The sequence below is a fragment of the Chiloscyllium punctatum genome, chromosome 41 (genome assembly GCF_047496795.1).
Source record: "Chiloscyllium punctatum isolate Juve2018m chromosome 41, sChiPun1.3, whole genome shotgun sequence".
NCBI classification, from domain to species: domain Eukaryota; kingdom Metazoa; phylum Chordata; class Chondrichthyes; order Orectolobiformes; family Hemiscylliidae; genus Chiloscyllium; species Chiloscyllium punctatum.
In genome coordinates this window covers 29,225,759-29,246,906 of record NC_092779.1, presented here as the reverse complement: position 1 = coordinate 29,246,906, position 21,148 = coordinate 29,225,759, and the positions used below count along the sequence as shown (strand labels likewise).

The 21,148-nt window shown below is 42.3% G+C and overlaps 1 protein-coding gene across 1 annotated transcript in view; it reads left to right on the top strand.

Annotated features, from left to right (window-relative positions):
• The window catches only part of LOC140465127 (uncharacterized), a 77,833-nt gene that overhangs the window by 37,727 nt on the left and 18,958 nt on the right, over positions 1 to 21,148 (top strand). Inside the window, exons 10-12 of the mRNA XM_072560992.1 lie at positions 2,222 to 2,343; positions 5,549 to 5,579; positions 8,053 to 8,147. Coding sequence (XP_072417093.1) covers positions 2,222 to 2,343; positions 5,549 to 5,579; positions 8,053 to 8,147 — 248 coding nt within the window. The remainder of the gene's footprint in view (positions 1 to 2,221; positions 2,344 to 5,548; positions 5,580 to 8,052; positions 8,148 to 21,148) is intronic.

The following is a 21,148-nucleotide window of genomic DNA, read 5'->3' as shown; positions in this document are numbered from 1 at the left end:
TTGGAAAATCTCGATGGGAATAACGTGGCTTGTCACACTTCTTGTTATGAAGACTGCTTTTGACTGGTAGCCTATTACAGTTGGCTGAGCAGTACACCCATGAATATGGTCCATGGGAACATTTACACATTAGTTACTCACCAAATAGTTACTAGTTCTTTACACACTAATATAAAAATATATAAAATCTTGCCTTAAAATGTCATGCTGCCCCTACCATTTCGTTTGTTCATAAAAAGAGTAAATTTGAAATATTCTTTTCTTTTAAAAAAAATCATTGTATTGACTGTGTGAGAAGATGTTGCACTTCCATGTTGTTGATTTGGTGTTCCTTGTAGTGTTGAGCTGCACAAAACGTATGTTGTTCTTGATGTAAATGGGCATTATGCTTGCTGTTACTAGTGACTCCCTGGATAATGATGTTTCTGGTCTTATTGATTGGTTCTTTTCCAGCTCAGGTGTTTGTTCAAAATGGATCCTGTTTCTTTCCATTTGCTTATTGGTTTCTGTCTCAATTGTACATGATCTTGGGGCTTTGGTTTCAGCAATAAGGTCTGCTGGGTTCCAAGGTTTCCTCATTGAAGCCTGTACATACATATTTTGTCCATTCAACAGCTCATGCAGATAAGGACTTGGCACGTTTGGTAAAATGCTGACCTCTAACCTGTGTTTCGGTGAATTGCTGCCTCACTTGCTCCTGGTCACTTGGAGGATTGATCTTGCTTGGCAGAGTAGTCCTCTGTTTTTTTTTCCATTCATTTTTTTTTTCATTCCATTGACTCATAAATATGTCTTTCCATAAAACTATATTCCTGAGAGCAGTGCTATGATGAGGTGATGATGATGATGGGAAACTGATATTATTCAGTAAATTTCTTGAATTTTCCATTTCCAAGTTGGACACCATGATTACTAGCTAATCTCTCTGGTGATCCTCGTTCAGCAAACTAAAGCTCAACAGCTGGTATGACAAGTCAAGCCTTTAATCTTTGGATAAAAGAGAACTTTGGGTAGTAATCTGCAATAATAAGATTCCTTTCTAGATTGTGTGAATAAAGTGGCTTTTACAGTCTGCGGTCGTCTGGGTGATACTTCTAGCTTTCACTTCTTTTTCTGCTGAGTCTTTTTGTTTGTCTGGTCTACATTGTATGAAGATATTACATTTGTGACATCTGTCCAATACCTAGATTGTCTTTCATGTCTTTCCATTTAGCGACAAGCAGGACAGCGTAGCTCCCAGCGCTATTTCCCCTCCTGGCTTGACATCCAGAGCAAAAGTTGAATATCTCATACAATTTTGCTGGTGCTTTCTACAGATTCTATTTGTAGATCTGTTCTTATGGATGTAAATCACACTCCACCATAAGACATCCCTCATGGAGATATGTATGGAACTTCTTACATCCACACATGACTGCCAAATACTCTCTTCTATGATGGCAAATTTGGTGTCAACTGTAGTCAGGGCTTTGGATGCAAAGACAATTAGTTTGTCTTCTTGTAGCAAGGCTCCTTCCAGTTGAGGGTGAAGGCCTTGCATCTGCCAACAACTCTGTGACTGACTTGCAGGGAGTTGAACAGGAGTTCAAACATTTCTCTGCAATGATAATGCACCACCTAGTTCAGGTACTGAGTTGAAAAATAAACTGTCTATGATAATGTCAAAATCAAATTATGTAGTGAGGAAGAGAATTTTAGGGGCTGTGTATACAAGATGGTGGAAAAACCATCGATCACGACAGGTGTGGGACTGTCTCTGTTCCTTGCAGTTAAAGAAGAAACACTTTTTGATTCTTAAGAAAACCAGTTTATTTTACCTTCAGCAATAGCTGTGACTTTTCGTTAATTAATCAGAGAACAATTAGTGATGTAAACCAATCACTCTGTTCATCCTGTTAACAACTGAAAGTATTCAGGGATAGAAAATTGAAAATTAACATGCTGTTCGGCAAAGAATCATCTCATCAAACCCTATGAAAAAGTATCATTGAACTGTTCCAGTCCTTCCCTCACCCACAACAATCTCTGTGGTTTAAGGTACTTCGGGGTGGTTGAAATCCCTCTATCCCGGAATTAATTTTGCTTCCACCCCCACCCCCCAAACTTGGTAATAATATTTGTGATAATTCATGAGTACTTTGTCTGCTGATTTTAAAATGTAGATGCATGTACTTTGAAGTTTCACTGTCCAATCTTAAGGTTTCTTAAAAAATTATTACAGGATTAGCCGTCAAAAGATGACCAAATGTTACCCGTCAATACTATTGACTCCAAAAGAATTGAGGACTCCTGAGCTTATATGGAAAACATTTCTCTGCAATGATAGTGCACCACCCATTTCAGGTACTTAGTTGAAAAATAAACTGTGTACCTTGCAGAATGACAATGCCAAAAACAAATTATGTAGTGAGGAAGAGAATTTTAAATGTTTGTTTGTAATACATTTCTGCGTTGCCTTTGAAAGGTAACTTTATCTGGACACTTGAATTATTAGTTCTGTTGTGCACAGTTAATCAACTTCAACTTGTAGTTTTTGTTTATTAGCAACTGAAATTAAATATACCTTTTACAATTTCAGCTCATCCCATCGATTTTAGAGCTACTGAAGCATAGTATTACCTATCATATCGATAACAAATACAATGTGAAAATACGACTTTCTCAACTTAATATAGCAGACTTGCAAAATCATATTGTTCCTCTCTATATTTACATTTTAAATAATCAATTCTATTTGCAAGAACATTGTTCTGAGATCATATAAGTCACAAGGTGCTGATTTTAGAAGGGCTATTGCTCAATATCAGATCAACAATTGGGCACTTTTACTGAGCTGACTTGAATGCGATGATTTGAGCATTGGGGCCTTAAGGCCAATTTGCCTGGAATAAAACATAAAATATGCTGCTGGAACGTATCGCAAACGGCTCAGTAAAAACTACAAATTAAAAATATCGCTTAATTTGTGTGCCCAACATATTCTGAAGGATTATAGGGTTCCTTCTCAAGAAATTGAATACTTCTGGCTAGATTCTAAGTCACGAGCATCATCGTTTGTGTCTGACATATGCATTCCGAAGAGTTCCAAAGTGGAGAACTTGCCGATCTTCCTTCAGATACCTTCCCTATCTTGATGACATTTCATAGGTGCATAATTCAGTAACAAATTAATTCTGAAAATGTAGAAGGGCTGAGTAACTGTCAGTCAGTTCTACCTCCTTATTGTGTTTTTTCCTGAGTCCAAAATCATGAAGAAGATCATTGGTATTCTACGCTGATTTAGTTAAGGCTGAAGCTAAGGCCCTAAATCCAAAGAAGACAAATGATATGGTTATGAAGGGCAATTTAGCTAAAGCAGATTGGGAAAGTAAATCAAAATGAATGACAGTTGACAAGCAATGGAAAGCGATTAAATAATTCATAATCCACTGTTTTAAAGCATTCATTAAATAAATAAAATCCCATGAGAGAAGTGGCTAACAATTTGATAAGCCTTAGATGAAAGCAGAACATTTATGACATTTACAAAAGGAGGACTAAACCTGAGGGTTGGGAGGATTTCAAGACTCAAAAAAGAATGAGCAAGATAATGGTCAAGAAAGAAAAAATAGTATACAAGAGTAAGATAGTTCAAGATACAAAAGCAGACTTTAAAAACTTCAACAGATATGCCAGAAGAAATAGATTGGTGTAAGTAATCATGGCTCCCTTGGAGGCAGAGACTGGAGAAATTATAGTAGAGGATAAAGAAATAATAGAAACAAACACCTTACTTTTGACTCCATAATAAGAAGACAAAAATATCCAGAGGTTTGAAGGATAAAGGGTGTAGTCAAACTGAGGAACTCATAAAACTAATGTTGATAAAGAGAAGGATCAAACTTAAAGTCAACAAATGCCTTGGTCCTAACAGTCTATACCCTTAGGTTTCAAAAGAGGTTGCTATAGAGATAGTGGATGTATTATTTTTATAGAATGGGTAGTTTTGTTGGACCAGGGGAGTGGAGGTAGAGCTGTTGTGTTGAGCTGTGGTGTCCCTGTCCAGGCAGGTTAGAGCATGACAGTCTGTGGAAGGAAGGGTGGGTCATGGCAGTCCTCAGAAAGGTTGTAAAGGTCAGGGGGGAAGGAGCTGGATGACACAGTGAAGGCCAATCGTGGCAAATCTAACACATAGAACAGAGATGCTCAGCAGGTCTGGCAGCTACAATGGAGAGAAACAAGGTTAATGTTTTGGTCCAAATATGGCTCTTCTTCAGAATACTTCATCATGCATAAAGGAGTTCATGAGTGACTTGATCAAAAGGATTGATGACTTTGTGAGATTCCCCACAGCCACAGAACCAGAAAGCCAGTTGAATTTGGCTGGATTTTCCCAAGTGAAAGGACACTTGGCTCCATGATGTGCAGATGGCCTGTGACCACTGAAAACAAATCCAAGGTTGTATTTGCTTCCAAGTGAGCTCACAGGACTTGTACATTCCCAGTCACTCTCAGTGCCACAAGACATTGTGCCCCTTGTGCAATTATGGGGTTGGCTCCTAGGTACCCTCAGAAGACCTGGTTTGTGACACTCACAAAGTCCAGCAGAGGAGAGGAACAATATCTCTCGTGTCTAGAAGGGCAACAGTAAGTAAATGATTGGATTGTGGAATGTTGTGTTCTGTTGTGTGGATTGTTGACTGCTGACCTCATCACAAATGGAGCACTGCAGAACATGCCACAGAAATTCTCACCATTCATTGTGATGTCTTCTGCACTACACGATCTTAGGGGCAAAGCAGCATGAAACTGCCAGCAAAGAGATGGAGGAGCTGCATACACCATCAAATGAGGATGAAGAAGAAAAAATCAGAAGCTCCTGAGGTGATTCAGAGTGTGGCTCCAACAGCAGATGCCAAGGACAAACACAACTTCTACTGAGCGCTCTGCTAGATCAGGAACCCCATGGTGGTTGCCAACCTCTCCATGGAAGAAGACACCCATTCACATGCTGGAAACATGGCCGATTTTGTGGCTTGAGTGGATCACTCCATTGTCCATGTGAGGATGTGTAAGGCCTCTGGCATCTCTGCCAGATGCTGTCCTTCCTTTCTCCGGCAGGTTTCTTGCAGCTCTTCCCACTTTCCCATTAACAGTGTGTGTTTGGTTTCCAAAAGTCTGCGACCTTGGCCAAATCTAATTGCAACCATGTTCCCATTGAGGTGAAAGTCTCTGTGCTGATGAGGGTACCGGACAATGATATAATGGTAGATAAGGAAGGGTCAGGTGGAATGTGACGTGGAGAACTGTGACATTATCCACTTTTCAAAGAAAACACTGAAGCAGAATTTTTTTAAATGTTTAGAGTCTCGGAAAGATTTGAGTTTAAAGGAATCTGGGTAAACTTGTACACAAATTACAGAAGGTTAACATTTAGGTGTAGAAAGCAAATGGAATGTTAGCCTTACATAGAGAATCAGTGTAAAGAAATCTTCTCTGTGAAAACATTATTTTCATTTGAACGCATTGGAAGGGAGAACAGTACTAATTCTAATTTCTTTTTACTTAGGTCAATGTCGTAGAACATCGCAAGTGCTTAGGTAAAAATTCTTTTGATGTCTATGAAATTCTATATTGGTCAACAGTTTTTGAATTTCTTGTTCTTGTTTTCCAAAACTAAAACTTTTCTTAAAGTAATTGGATCCACAATGTTTTGCTTCTGGAGAATCCCCAGGTATAACTTTAATCTTCAGGAGTCAACTTTGACTGATTTCTTGTGGATTTTGTGTTGCACAACTCAACAGAATCTGCTGGAGACTCTATCTCAGAGAGTAATGGAGATTGGCTAGAGATAGCTTCTGATCTCTTGTGAGGCCAACATCGAGGGCCGAAGGACCTGTACTGCACTGTAACATTCTCTGTTCTATGTTCTATGTTTCAGGTGTTGGAGCCTGTGTGGCCCATTTTCACAATGACAAGTTTTATAAAGGTTTAGCCCTATAACTTTTAAATCCCCTGTATGACCCACATTTCATTGGATGCCTGGGCCTCTTCAACCTAGCATTGCTAAAATACAAATTGCAGGAACCACAGTATTCAACTCAATCTCTTAATTTGCATATAATAAATGACGTTCCCATATTTGGAAAGACATTTAATAAGGCTGATACTGGTCATGATAGGATGCATGGGATTCATTGGCTGCTGCAATCACTATTAGTTCTGTTCTAATCAGTCAGGATCCTTGGGACGGAAGCCAATGATAGTAGATGAAAGGAAACAAGCACTTACAACAGGAAGCTTCCCAACACCTCGTGGGTAATTAGTTAGATCAGGAATTGTAACTATATGGGACAAGTTAGATGGACTTTCCAAAATAATAAAAAAACAGAAGAACTGTGGATACTGGAAAAGCTCCGCAGGTCTGGCAGCATCTGTGGAGAGAAATCAGAGTTAACTATTCGGGTCCAGTGACCCTTCCTTAAAACTTTGCTGCCTGCTATTTCCTTCTATTGCTTCTCTCCATGCTGCTCCTCTGGCAACATCATAATCTGCAAACACAGATGTTGCTTCTACATTTGTACTGACAATACCAAATCTTCTTTCACTTGACTTGACTCTGTTGGAATGGATCATGAAAGGATTAATGTTAGAAACTTTATTAAACAAGTGAGCTTGAAAGCTGAATGCCTGACTGATCCTCTAACTATGTTTGTAATCAAATCAAATAAATAAATATGAAGAGCTCACAGTTCATGGAAATGTTAATATGATAATGGGACAATTTTAGGAAATCATGCTCATAGCAAGACACTTTCTGACCACGGCACGTATCAGGAAATCATGTATGCCTCCTATAATTTTTCACTTACTAAAATAAGCAGAAGGAAAAGCAAAATAAAGCGTTTCTGAAATTTGGAGAGAGAAACAGTTAACATTTTGAATCTGTCATGACTCTGGAATGAGAGTCACACCAGACTCAAAATGTTCACTGTTTCTCTCTCCACAGATGCTGCCAGACCTGCTGAGTTTCTCCAGCATTCGGTTTGTTTGCTGAGCACTGAGGGTATGTGATGGAACACACATCTCTAAAATCAGCCCTTCGATGGGTAAAGTTACTGAAATGTATGCTGTCCAAGAATATTAGCAAGCAGGAGAAGTGAACTGTTTGGGATATCAGGGATCTTGATCAGATGGGCCAACGGTCTGAGAAGTGACAGATAGAGTTTAATTTTGATAAATGCAAGGTGCTGCATTTTGGGAAAGCAAATCGTAGCAGGAATTATGCACTTAATGTAAGGTCCTAGGGAGTGTTGCTGAACAAAGAGACCTTGGAGTGCAGGTTCATAACTCCTTGAAAGTAGAGTTGGATAGTGAGGAAGGCATTTGGTATGCTTTCCTTTATTGGTCAGAGTATTGAGTACAGGAGTTGAGAGGTCATGTTGCGACTGTACAGGACATTGGTTAGGCCACTTTTGGAATATTGCGTGCAATTCTGGTCTCCTTCCTATTGGAAAGATGTTGTGAAACTTGAAAGGGATCAGAAAAGATTGACAAGGCTGTTGCCAGGTTTGGAGGATTTGAGCTACAGGGAGAGGTTTAATAGGCTGGGGCTGTTTCCCTGGAGCGTCAGAGGCTGAGGGGTGGCTTGTAGAGGTTTACAAAATCATGAGGGGCATGGATTGGATAAACAGACAAAGTCTTTTCCCTGGGGTGGGGGAGTCCAAAACTAGAGGGCATAGGTTTAGGGTGAGAGGGGAAAGATATAAAAGAGACCTAAGGGGCAACTTTTTCATTCAGAGGGTTGTACGTGTACGGAATGAGCTGCCAGAGGAAGTGATGGAGCCTGGTATAATTGCAACATTTAAAATGCATCTAGATGGGTATATGAATAGGAAGGGTTTGGAGGGATATGGGCCGGGTGCTGGCAGGTGGGACTAGATTGGGTTGGGATATCTGGTCGGCATGGACGAGTTGGACCGAAGGGTCTGTTTCCATGCTGTACATCTTTATAACTCTATCAGGTAATTTGAATGCCAAATTATCAGTCTGTGTGTTTTGCCATCTTCCTAGCACAACAGCGGCATCATTGAAATCAGACTTAACTGAAACTGAAGCTGCAGTGTTTGAACTTCCACCGTGGTTGGCGCTCATTGAAGCTAAGAACAGTAAGTAGAATCATTTCAAAAGTACTGTTGAATCTAAACGTATTGGCCCTGAAAATGATTGGATTGCTATCAGATTACACCAGTATCGTAGGGGAGGCAATGGCGTAGTGCTATTAGTTAATCCAGACACCCAGGTAATGTTCTGTGGACCCCAGGTTTGAATCCCACAATGACAGATGGTGTAATTTGAACTCACTAAGATCTGGAAATAAGAATCCAATGATGACCGTGAATCCATTGTCGATTGTTGGAAAAGCCCATCTGGTTCCCTAATGTCCCTTAGGGAAGGAAACAGCCATCCTTAACCTGGTCTGGCCTACATATGACTCCAGACCCCCAGCAATGTGGTTAACTATTAACTGCCCTGTGGACAATTAGGGATGGGAATAAATGCTGGCTTGGCCAGCGATGTCCTCATCCAGTGAATGGATTTTTTGAAAATGTCCATCAGCACCCAACTGGTGTTGCAAGTTGCAGTTGGAGGGCATCACATTGGTATAGGTCCAATGGGCACCTATACCACCATAGATGCATTACTGGTGCCTGTCTGTCTGCACTGCGATTAACTCCAGCCCCCAGCCACCATTGGATGGGAATTTTAAGCCTCACTGCATGGATATTAAGCAATTCTTCCATTAGAGCTTATTTAAGGAAACTGTTCAAACCTTAAAAATAAATACTAAGTGTTCCTTTTTTTCATATTCTGGCTGTTAACCTTGCAATGAACCCCCCACCCCCTCTCCACCCTGCACATTGGGGCTCACATTTGTATTTCTGAAGGACAGTGTGCCTCATCTCATTTTGCATCCAGCTTTTAGACTTGCACTGAATCTCTTTCAGGCTTTTGTAGGCAGAACCTATGACATGGGAGCCCAAATGCCTTGTTGAGCAATGGGTGTAGAATACATCCCTTACGATGCCTACTGATATCCCAGCTAATTTGTGGGACCCAGCATAACTAGGCCCTGATCATTTTCAGAGTTGTCTTTGCCAACCTCCCAACCGTGTCTGTCAGCTAAAACTCTGACAGGTTGCTAAAGGAATTTGGCTCCTTTTGTAACTGAATCTGTAGTACATTCCTGATTGAGAAACGTGAAGATTAGGGTGAATAAGTTACTTTCCCACAAACTTCTGCATTTCAAAATAAACAGTCTTCCTTGTAAAGTGCCAGAACACTGATGCAAAATTCCCTAGGCCTTCTCCTATTCCATGTAGATTACTTAAGCAACACCTCTGAAGAATTTCACACCCTCTCACTTGCCCTGAAATCTTAGTCTAGTTATCTGGAATAGATCAGTTTTCTCTAATTTTATTTAGACTCCACGGCTAATATTAGGGAACAACAAAAAACTGCTAAACCTTATTTGTAAAGTTTACCAAGGACATAAACATGGAAATTAGGAACAGATGTAGACAACTAGGCTCCTTTAAGCTTGCTCCACCATTCATTTAAAATATGTTTGTTCTTATTATTCCACTTTGCCAGCTATCCCGATAACCTTTCACCCCTTGCTTATCAAGAATCTGAAGAAGGGCTTATGCCTGAAACGTTGATTCTCCTGCTCCTTGGATGCTGCCTGACCTCCTGCGCTTTTCCAGCAACACATTTTTCAGCCCTTATCAAGAATCTATCAAAGTTTAGAGAGAGAGACAATTTCAAAGATTAATGAGCTTCTGCAAGAAAAATACTCCACATTTCTGTCATAAATGGGTGACCCCAGATTTTTAAACAGTGGCCCCTAGTTTAAGATGGAGCATCCTTTCCACACTCACCCTATCAAGACTCCTCAGGATTTTATGTTTCAATCAAGCTTCTTACTATTCTAAACTCAAGTGGATACAAGCCTAGCCTGTCCAAACTTGCCTGTCCAATCTGTCCAGTCCAGGTATTAGTGTAGTAAACCTTCTCTGAACTGTTTCTAATATGCTCACATGCTTTCTTAAATATGGAGACCAATTTTGTACGCAGTACTCTGGGTGTTATCATACCAATGTCCTGAATAAAGAAAGTGTAACCTCCTTATCTTTGTATTCAATTTTATGCATAATGTAAGTGATTTTCAATTATCTTTCCTAATTACCCTACATACTAATCTTTCCCAATTTATGCCTGAGGATACCCAGATCCCTCTGGAATTCAGAACTCTGCAATCTTTCAACATTTATTGTTGATGCCTGTTTGAATCTGGCAGTTGCTGGTTGCAGCTGTACGGAGAGGAGAAGAGTCAATTCTCATAACTTCACAAGTTACTTTTACTAACATATTCAACAATGTACATATTTCTTATATGTTTTATTATAAAGTAAAGCTTCTCCCACAAACTGAACTAGAACCTATTTATACACTCATTAGAGTCTTCTGACATTCCCTGAGTAGTCACACGATACAAAACCTAATACCTGATCCAGGATATGGTTAACATGGGCTGACGCTGGTCAGATGCTGCTCTCTGTCTCTCTTGAAGTCACCACATACTTGACGTAGGGTCTGCTTCTGTGATGGGTGGTCTCTGGAAATTTTGTTGCCTGCACGCCCTGAGGGTCGTCTTTTATCCTGTTCCTTTGTCTCTCTCAAGGCATGGTGTCTTTTTTCTGTTGGCTCAGGCTCATCCACTTATTGTATGTCTTTACCTTATTAGCTCTCGACTAGGGACCCAGGTAGCTTTACCTCATTCTCCTCGTCCAAATAAGGCTTCTGCATTACCTCACCTTTCTTACTTTTATTTGCAGAATGTAGTTGTTACCAAGGAGTACCTGGACTGTGCTCGTTCTCAGTTCACAAGCTGCTTTCCCCTGTGTGTCAGCAGTCTTTTTCACACTGAGCATTCCCAGCCACTGTCAGCGACTGGTCCCTCTGTCTCTCTGCAGCCTCATGGGGCTAACATCTAATTTTCAGGAGTATGTCACTGATTGGTACCCCTGTCTCTCTGTGTGCAGCAGCCTGGCTAACATCTCCACCCTCTTGATCCAAAGATACTTAGAATCATAGAGGTTAGATTACTTACAGTGTGGAAACAGGCCCTTTGGCTCAACAAGTCCACACCGACCCGCCGAAGTGCACCCACGCAGACCCATTCCCCTACATTTACCCCTGCACCTAACACTACGGGCAATTTAGCATAGCCAATTCACCTAACCTGCACATTTATTTTTGGACTGTGGGAGGAAACTGGAGCACCCAGAGGAAACCCACGCAGACACGGGGAGAATGTGCAAACTCCACACAGTCAGTCGCCTGAGGCGGGAGTTGAACCCGGGTCTCTGGCGCTGTGAGGCAGCAGGAAAACAAATCCTTCAGTCCAACTCATCCATGCTGACCAGATGTCCTGAATTAATCTAGTTCCATTTGACAGCACTTGTCCCTTATTCCTCTAAACCCTTCCTAATTATCTTTGGATCGTTCTCTGTCTTTTTCTGTGGGCCACTCCCAGGATTGTCAGTGTTTCCTAATGGGTGTAGCACATCTACAGTGTTATATCATTATAATAGAATATGTATAAAAATGTATATGTATATAATACATAAAAACATGCATATAGAAAAAATAGTGTATATCAAAAACATGTATCTATCTAAATTGACACATTGTTTCCATGACGTTCCTTCTATTTCATTATCTCCTCTACGTCAAATCTTCGCACAATTTCATTTTTCCATCTTCTAAGGTGACATATGTTGAGTATGACGATTACTAATGTATGTAGGATCACTACATGTGACAGATTTCTGACCCACGGATGTATTTGAACATTGGTTCTCCAATTCCAAAACCTATCCCATAACCTTGGGTCCTGCAGCAATTCCTTTGCTTTATCCACATGACTTCTAATTATTTTAGTGTGTTTAGTCCGTTGATGGAGTATCTCTTTTGCCTATCCCACTGTACATGTCCAATCTGTAGTCCAGTGCAGAATGGGTGGTAATTCAATGGCAACATACCTCCGACCTCTTGGTCTGTATCAATTGAAAGTTTTCTTATCACCATCTTGGTTACTGGCTGAGGCAGAACTTGCTCACTGATAACCAGATCAGAAGTTACATTATTAAAGGCTACATTGTGTCCTTCAGAGGGCATTGTCTCTAAGCTTTGGTGCAGTTCATAACTGCTGTGGCTATGTAATAAGTTTGCTCCACAAGGACATATTGTAGAAAAGACTGGTTGTTAACAAGCAGAATGGATCATGAACAGTTTTCATAGATACTGAAACCACAATCTGTAAGTCTCTGTCTCGTAATCTCTTCAAAACAGGACTCGTGATCCCCCTCCTTGGTGGCATTTGGACAAATCCACCCCTTTTTCAGCAATATCCATTACAATAGCATGAGATGGTGTTGGATGGAATTGGGGGGCAGGGGCGGTGTTGGACGATTTTGGGGGGTGGAGCAGGTGGGGGGGCGATGTTGGATGGGGTTGGGGGATGGTGTTGGATGATTCTGGGGGGGTGGGGCAGGTGGGGGGCGGTGTTGGATGGGATTGGGGGGCAGGGGGGCGGTGTTGGACAATTTTGGGGGGTGGGGGCAGGCAGGGGCGGTGTTGGATGGGGTTGGGGGCTGGGGGTGTTTGGCCAGGTTTTGGGGGCGGGCGGCAGGGGCGGTGTTGGGGGTGGGGTCTCGTACGCTGTGTGTTGGTGCAGTCACCTGAACAGGGAGCAGACTTTAAAAACTTCAAGCCCCGGAGGAAAGGCATTTAATCGATTAACCGAATAATCGATTATCCGAACGAAATACTGCCCGCCCATCACGTTCGGATAATTGAGGTTCCCCTGTACAGCACATAATTTGGCCTAACAGGCCTTCTCAGAAGTATTGGCCATGTGATCAATTATCAAATTCGTTGTATCCTTTCAAGGCTTTAGAAATTTACTTCGACCATCACTTCCTGATGGCTGCTAAATGAATGGACCCATAAATTGACTAGTGGTTTGCCCTTTTGGGATTATCGCCAGTGTCACCTCCAGAATTCTGTTAGATGAAAATTGTACTCCTGTTCCTTCCAGTACACTCAATGTCATTCCCACGCATGCCAACCTCTCCACTCCTCCGTAATACAAACTGAAGTCCTCTTATGTCCTTTGTTAGTTTGGGTTTCCTTGCACTGTGGAGCAGAGGTGATTCTGGTCGTGGGATCGTCTTCCAGTGTTGACAAGGCATGTTCGCCCATTGTGGTAGCTCTGAAGCCTGTTCAACTGCAGTCCAAAACATGGTTAATCCAATAGCAACAAAATGCATTCATCCCCTTATTCTAGGCTGGGTCTGTAACATATAAGTGTAGTTTCTGCTCTTATTTACAGTCTTATTCCCATATTATTTTAAGTCCAGGTTCTCCATAAACCAAGCCAAATCGTCCATCCACTGTTCCCATTTTGTTCCATATTCTGACCATCTGTTTCGTCTAACCCGTTTGCTTTCTCTGTGCTTTTTCTTTTTTTGTTGTTTTTGTTGGTTATCCTCTGTTCATGGACAGCCAATATCAGGCTGTCTTTTAGTTATCTCTTTGGGCATCTGCAGTTGGTCCTGCTCTTGGTTCCCCTGACCTTGGAAACTCAGAGCGACCTTAGCATTGAGTATCACATGCCAAAGGTGGTTGCCCTGTTTCTCTCCTACTAGCTTTAACTGATGGATGTGATACCAGCCACTCTTATCTGGTGCTCTCAATACCTGTATGCAGATGGGCTAGCTCTATCTACTAGCTCTTAGGGACCTACGAACTTTGGACTGGTGTATTCTGATCATTACTCTTTGTCCAATTTCAACTCTATCGGGCTGGTTTTTGTGTTGGAATATGCCTTCCTTTGCTATTTCTTCTTCCCCTGTTGGTGAGCTGCTACATAATTTGCCTCCTTCACCAACTGTTGTGCCCATTTTTCTGATATAATGCTGCCTACCTCAGGCTCAGACAAGTCCAAACCTACCAAACTCCTCCATTTCTCTCATGTCCCTTCTTGTCATGAGATTATTAGAGGTGCAGCCTGTGGAAGAAGCCGCAGTATTCCTAATTATCATCACTACATAGGACAGAACAATCTGCTTGGTTATCTTGGTTTTCAGTATCTGATTCATACTGTGGTCTATAAGATATGTGGAATCTCTGTCTGATCCCAAAATGGGTCATTACATCTTGCATTACTTAGGTCGTGAAATGTGTTCCCTGGTCTGACTCTATGCCCCGGGTTTTACTGCAACGAGTGAATATCCGTTCAAACAAAATATTTGCAGTATCCCTGGCTGGGTTTGCTGTCGTCGGAAAAGCTTCCACCCGTTTAGTAAAGGTATCCACTATACCAGAATGTACTGGTATCCTCCTGGTGTGCGAGAGTAGGCGTCCTACGTAGTCTATTTGTACGTTAGTCCAAGGCTCTTCTACTGGTCTAATATGTCAGACGGCCCCTTTCTTAATGCTGCTATTGGGGTCACGCTGCGCACAGATCAAACAATTCTTAGCATTGTGTTCCACGTCACCTTTCATTCCAGGCCACCAGCACATTTCCTTGATCTTATCCATGGTATTCTCCACCGCTGACCCTTAATCCTTCGTACCAGTGGATTAATTCATTTCATTCTCCCTCAGGCACCACGAACTTTCCTTCAAATAAAACCACTCTGTCCTGAACATAAATCCCCTTGTGTGCTTCATATGTGTCTGAATCTGCTCCTATTAATATTTTTCAGTTCTCCGTCTTTCTTTTGTTCCTCTTCTGAATCCATCACCTCGACTTGTTTCTCTTTCTAGCCCCCGATTTCCTCAATTGGTGGCCGCCATTCCTTCCCTCATACAGCGCCTTATTTGGCTAGCTCATCAGCCTTCCTGTTTCCTTCGGGAGACCAGTTTTGAATGAGCTTTTATCTTCGTGACCCCGTATCCTTTCCCCTGTGCTTCTTCAAACAGGTATCATAACAGTGGAGCTGATGGAAGGGGCTTTCCATCCGCTGAAACAGAACCTCTCTCCTTCCATTGGGCCAATATTCTGTGAGGGCTATTACAGACATACATGCTGTCAGAGTATATACCTGAAAGTGTTCTGGGTGACCAACCACATATGCGATGTCTGCTAACTCTGTTGCCTGCGTGCTCATGGTTCTGGGTAACTTCAGAGCTATGCTACATCTTTCCTGTCTGTTCTCATCCTCCATGTATATCCCACAGCCCATTTTTCTTTCTCCTTCCTGTACTGCTGAGGAACCATCCACAAAAATTCGAAGTGGGGTTCTTCCTTTCTCTTTTCCTTTGCCTCCCTGCTTTCAGGCTCCATTTTACTCCCACCCATTTGCTTTGGTACAAATGAGCCCTTGGGACTATTTGCTTTCGTCAATTGACATTCGTGTTTTTCTCCCTGATGTACTAAGTTGGTGGTGGTGTTTACTCCTTTTACAGTGATATCCTTTCCCTGTAGCAACAGTGTCCACGTAGCGATTCTATACTGACTAACTGAACCCTGTTTAATCCTACCATCTAGTAGTAGCTGTCTGGGGGTGTGTTCTGTTAATATTGTAACTGGCTTCAGCCCCACTATCTAAGTAAAATGTTGCACTGCCCAGAAGGTTGCTAGCAGTTACCAGTGAGAGCATGCAGAAGGCATATGCTATTGGTCTTAATTTCCTGTGCATTTCCTGTAACAGAAATGTCAAGAGGGTAGTGTCTGTGGTGGCTACCTCCAATGAAAACGGTTCAGTTGGATTTGGGGTCTTCATTGTGATTGCTTTGGAGCTGCTATGGCCTGTGTGTGTTCTGTTTTCCACCCTGAGGCTGCATTCCTTTTTAATAACTCCATCAACGGGGCCACTTTTGTAGTGAATCCATCGACGTGGTCCCTGCACTATCCCACCAAGCCCAGGAAGGACCATAACCCTTTGACGTCCTGCGGGACAGGGAGTCTGCAGACTGCCTCTACCCTTTGTTTGTCAATGTCTCTTTTTCCCAGTGACAGAATCATTCCCAGCTAAGTAAATTCCTGCTTCATCATCTGCATTTTCTCAGACCCAACTTATACAACAGCTGCAGCAACTCAATGAGCAGCTGACAATGCTCCCCTTTAGTTTCATTTTGTAGAAGCAGGTCATCTACATGCTGCACCAGACATTCAGGTTTTGACACCCCTTTTAACCCTTCTCTTAGACTTTGGTGAAATATGGACTGGGAATTTTGAAATCCCTGTGGTAGAGCAGTCCACGTATATTGCTGGCCTTAGAAAGTAAACACAAATTTATATTGGCATTCTCTCTCAAGTGGGATTGACCAAAACTCATTATTTATGTCAAAAACCATGAACCTCTGCGCACCATCATTTTGCTCAACTACTGCCTCTGGGCTAGTTGCTACGGTGGGAGCTGTTAATGAGGTGGCCTTTTTCAATGCTCAGTGGTCTACCGTTACTCACCAGCTAACACCCAGTTTCTTCACTGGCCAAACAGGCGAATTGTTAGTGAAAGCTACTGGTCTCAGTATCCCTTGTTGCAGCAGACTCTGTATTACCTTCCCTACCTCTTCTTCTGCTTGCACTGCTTCTGTGGCTTGGGGTCTGGACCCTGTATACCCACACTCCCGGCCATTCTCCCACAGTCATGTTTATGTTGGGCAAATACTGTGAGTGCTGTACAATGATTCATTGCACTCCAGAGTCATCACTCATCACTCATCTTCCTTGGTTTTACCTACAGTACCCTGACTATGCATATCCTATCCTTCTCCACCAACTAATGGGAACATAACAGAGTCCTGCTTTGGTCATATAGAATATGTTCTTGTTCTCTAGGTAATTTAGTAAGGTTCAATGAATATTTTAATATTATGTCTCCCACACTCACATCCATTGGTATGCTCAAATGTCCCACGTGTGAATGTCCCATAAATCTACTTAAAATGATTTTATTTTGTTTACTTTGACTTTTCCAATCTGCATCATTGATCTGGATAGTATTGGCGGTGATTCAGGATTCCTTGCTGTCCCAAAAGAACATAACAGGACGGCCTCCAACTCTACCATTCACTAAGGGTCTCCCTGCTTTATCCCACCGCTCATCACATACCCATAACGGAGAGGTCTGCAACCGTCATTGCAGTTCGGAGTGCATCCCCGAAGACGGTGGTATCTCTGTCACATCACATTGGGGGTTGGGCCTGTTCGGGCCCATCATGGCTAGGCTCTGGCACCTCCTCCACCCTGGCCTACATTCTCACGTTTCAAATTTGGGCATTCTCTCGCGAAATGGCCCTCTTGGCACAATTGTAGTACTTGTACACCCCGCTTTGAGTTCTCCCTGTTCCTGAGACATTTCCTCTGCCTCTACTGTCAGGATGGAGGCTCTGAGCATACTCCTCCACTCTTCATTTCTCCAGGTTGCTGTCGATGTGTGACGGGCATCATCCTTCGCCCAGAGGCCTTGGGTAAATTTTTTGTTTCCTTTTCCCATGCCCTAACTATCTTCCTGATCATCCAGACCTCAGTACATGCATTTTGGCAGTGAGATCAAACTGTTCTAATGCCTTCTTGACTCCTCAGCGCTATGTGATAACAGCATTCTCAGCCATGGGTTACCATCCTCTTCCTCAAGACTGTTCCTGTCCAAGGCTATACCATATACCCACTGAAACACTACGCAAAGGCATTCTGCAAATGCTGTGGGGTGCTCACCTTTCATTTGATAGCATTTTGTTAGCGCCTACACTGGGTCCCCTCTGTTAATGCTCATGACAGTCAACAGCTGCTCTTTTAAAGCCTCATTTGTGCCTCTTCCAACTTCCTGCTCTTGATGTAAGGCAGAATATGTATCTGGGCGTAGGCCCATAACCATTAATTTCATTTCCCCTGCATCATCTAAACCATGTATTTCTTTCTGTTGATTGAGCGCTTAGAATAGCTCCCGAGGATCATCCCCACATACGTATGTCCCAATGTCTTTGGCAATATCCCTCAACTGCTGTACTACACCTGAGGTGGAATACATCACTCTCATTACTTCTTCACCATCCTCCCCTTGACTTGTTCTGATGGTTATGAAGGGGGCCACTGGGGTCGATGGGGTCTTTGATCTCAGGTCATAGACTGGCGGACGATCCTCTGGTATGGGATCCCCATCATTATAGCTGTACCAAGCCACTTCATCCACTAAACTGTCCCAACCTTCATCCCATTCGCCACCTTCCTCACCTATTTCAGATGTAAAAAGCACATATTATGCCTCTCTGTGCAGTGAGCTGATCTTGCAGCCTTTCCATCTGTTTCGGACACTTAGTTTGATTAGCAGCACTACTTTTTTTTCTGAGCTGCTCTCTGAATCACATTCATTGTTGCGTTTAAATCACTATGTTTTTACTTTAGCTGTTTGGACTTTTCCCACTCGCCTACTCCTTTCCCTAAACAGTTTCTTGCACTATATCTGACACTGATTCATATGTACCAAGTCTGCACTTCTCTGTCCTTGCAGGTGGGTTACCTTCTCACTGAGGTGAGCTATCTCCTCACGAACTCTCTTATTCTCTACCCTCTCTAACCTAGCCTGCTGTCGGTATTCTGTCAACTCCTCCAGCAGGCAGTCTGATAGCTACCGCCTTCTGGACTGTCTTTAATTTCTTATCTGGCATCTGCGCTTGGGCACCTTTCCAGAGGGTTTCCCCAGTGGGTTTTCCCTCGTCCCAACCATGACCTGCATACTCCCTATATGGCAGTCACTTCCCTAGGATGTATTTCTGGAGGAACCCCGTCCAATCAGAGCAGTCCATTCCCTCTTGATTTGTCATACTCTAATAGTTACAAATTAATCTCAGGCTCCCGTCTGGTCTGCCTCAGGTCTCCTGCTGACTCAGCAGAGAATTGTCCCCTCTAACCCCGAGCTCCTGTCCTATGTGCACATTACTGCTCCGGTTTGACCTGAGCCTCCTGCTGACTCAGCAGGAAGATGGTCCTCGAACCTCAGGCTCTGGTTCGGTCTGACTCAAGTCCCCCGCTGACTCAGCAGAGGGATTCACACTCGAACCCACTCTGCAGGAACACCAAATGTCTGTTGGTGCCTGTTTGAGTCCGGCAATCACCAGCTGCAGCTGCTAGTTTGTATTGAGGGGAGAAGAATCAATACTCGTAACTTCACAAGTTCCTTCATTAATGTATTAAACAATGTATATATTTCTTATATGTTTTATTACAAGCTAAAGCTTATATATTCTCCCACAAACTGAACTAGAACCTATTTATATACCCACTAGAGTCTTCTGACACTCCCTGAGTAGTCACAGAATATAAAAGCTAATACCCGATCAAAGATACTGTTAACCACGGCTGACACTAGTCAAATGCTGCTCTGCGTCTTGATGTCACCGTGTCTGCTTCTGCGATGGGTCTCCTAAAGAAGGGTTACACCCGAAACGTCAACTTCTCCACCTCCTGATGCTGCCTGATTTGTTGTGATCTTCCAGCCTCCTACTTGTCTCTCTGCAATGGGTGGTGTCCAGAGTTTTCACTTCCTGCATACCCTGCGGATCTTCTTTTATCCTTTTCCCTTGTCTCTCTCTCTCTTGATTTATGGTGTCTTTTTCCTGTTGGCTCAGACTCATCTGCTTATTGCACGTCATTGCCTTATTGGCTCTGGACCAGGGACCTAGGTAGCATTACTTCATTGTTTCTAGTTCAAATAAGGCGAGTTCATTACCTCATCTTTCTTACTTTTTTTTTGCAGAATGTATTTGGTACCAAGCAGTACCAAATGACTGTGGTCATTTTCAGTTCACAAGCTGCTTTCCCCTGTGTGTCAGCTGTTTTTTTATATTGAACATTCGTAGCCCCTGTCAATGACTGGTACTTCTGTCTGTCTGCAGCTTCCTGGCTAACCACTCATTTTCAAGAGTATGTCACTGACTGGTACCATGTTCTCTCTGTGCAGCAGCCTGGCTAACAAGTTAATCTACTATTATTCATTATTATTTATTATTATTTATAATTCTCACATTTTTCCATGTTATACTCTATTTGTCAGATCCTTGCTCACCCACCTAATAGATCTTTGTCCCTTTGTAGCCTCCTTTATGTACTCCTCACAAGCAGTAAACTGACTTTAATATCTCCTTGTAAGCTCAAAGGTAGGCACAATGATAAGCACCATATTCAACCAACTCCTGCTTTTCTGGGCTGTGTTTCAAAAGCTCCTTTGGAAGTATTCGATTTGCTTTACCTTGAGTAGCATCAAGATTGCTAAATATATTCTCATCGTATTTCCCAAAGCTGTAATTGAACTATTCTTAGCTATTCTTAGTTGCCTGCCCTTTTGCTGGATTATGGATAGATCTGCTTTTGGAGATTACTCCAAGGTGACACATAACTCTTGTGACTGCACTCATATGCTCCTTTCTCTTTCTTCCTTGGTTTGGGTTATCATAAGTTAAGAGAAAATCACTAAAGAATTTTTGAAGTGTTGACTTTAGACCAAGTTTGTGGTTCAATTTTACTTGTTTCTGTTCATAGGCTCAGTCACGTGCTCTGTATAATTTGTATAAACTATAAGACAATCTCTTCAGGTCATGTATCTAGCACACTGGACGATCCTTTTCATGATCTACTAACTTGGCACCAACATTCCTTATTATGTTAATGGTTCAAATTCAAAACTCATCATCTGATTGTTGGGATTACTTATCATGGAATCTATATATACAAAGATCCAGATCAGAGTTTATCTCCAATGGCTTTGTAGATAGTGTTAACATTCTCAGGTCATTGTATTGTGCGATGTTCACATTCAGACCAGACGCAGATGAATAATGCAGGACCAATCTACCCTCAGAGATGCGTTCCTACCCCTCTTTAGGCCAAGGCACACATTCCTTTGAGCAGCAAGTCCCAGGGAAAGAGTTGAATAAATATGCCTTGTTAAAAAAACAACAAAGGTCCAGTTTAATGTGCCTTGCTTTTGTCCTTTGGGCCTAGTCTAGCTTTAATTTACCATTTACAATATGATAGCCTTATGCTTTTGCTGTCACAGTGTTTGCTTCCTCTAGTCACGTGACTGAGGGAATA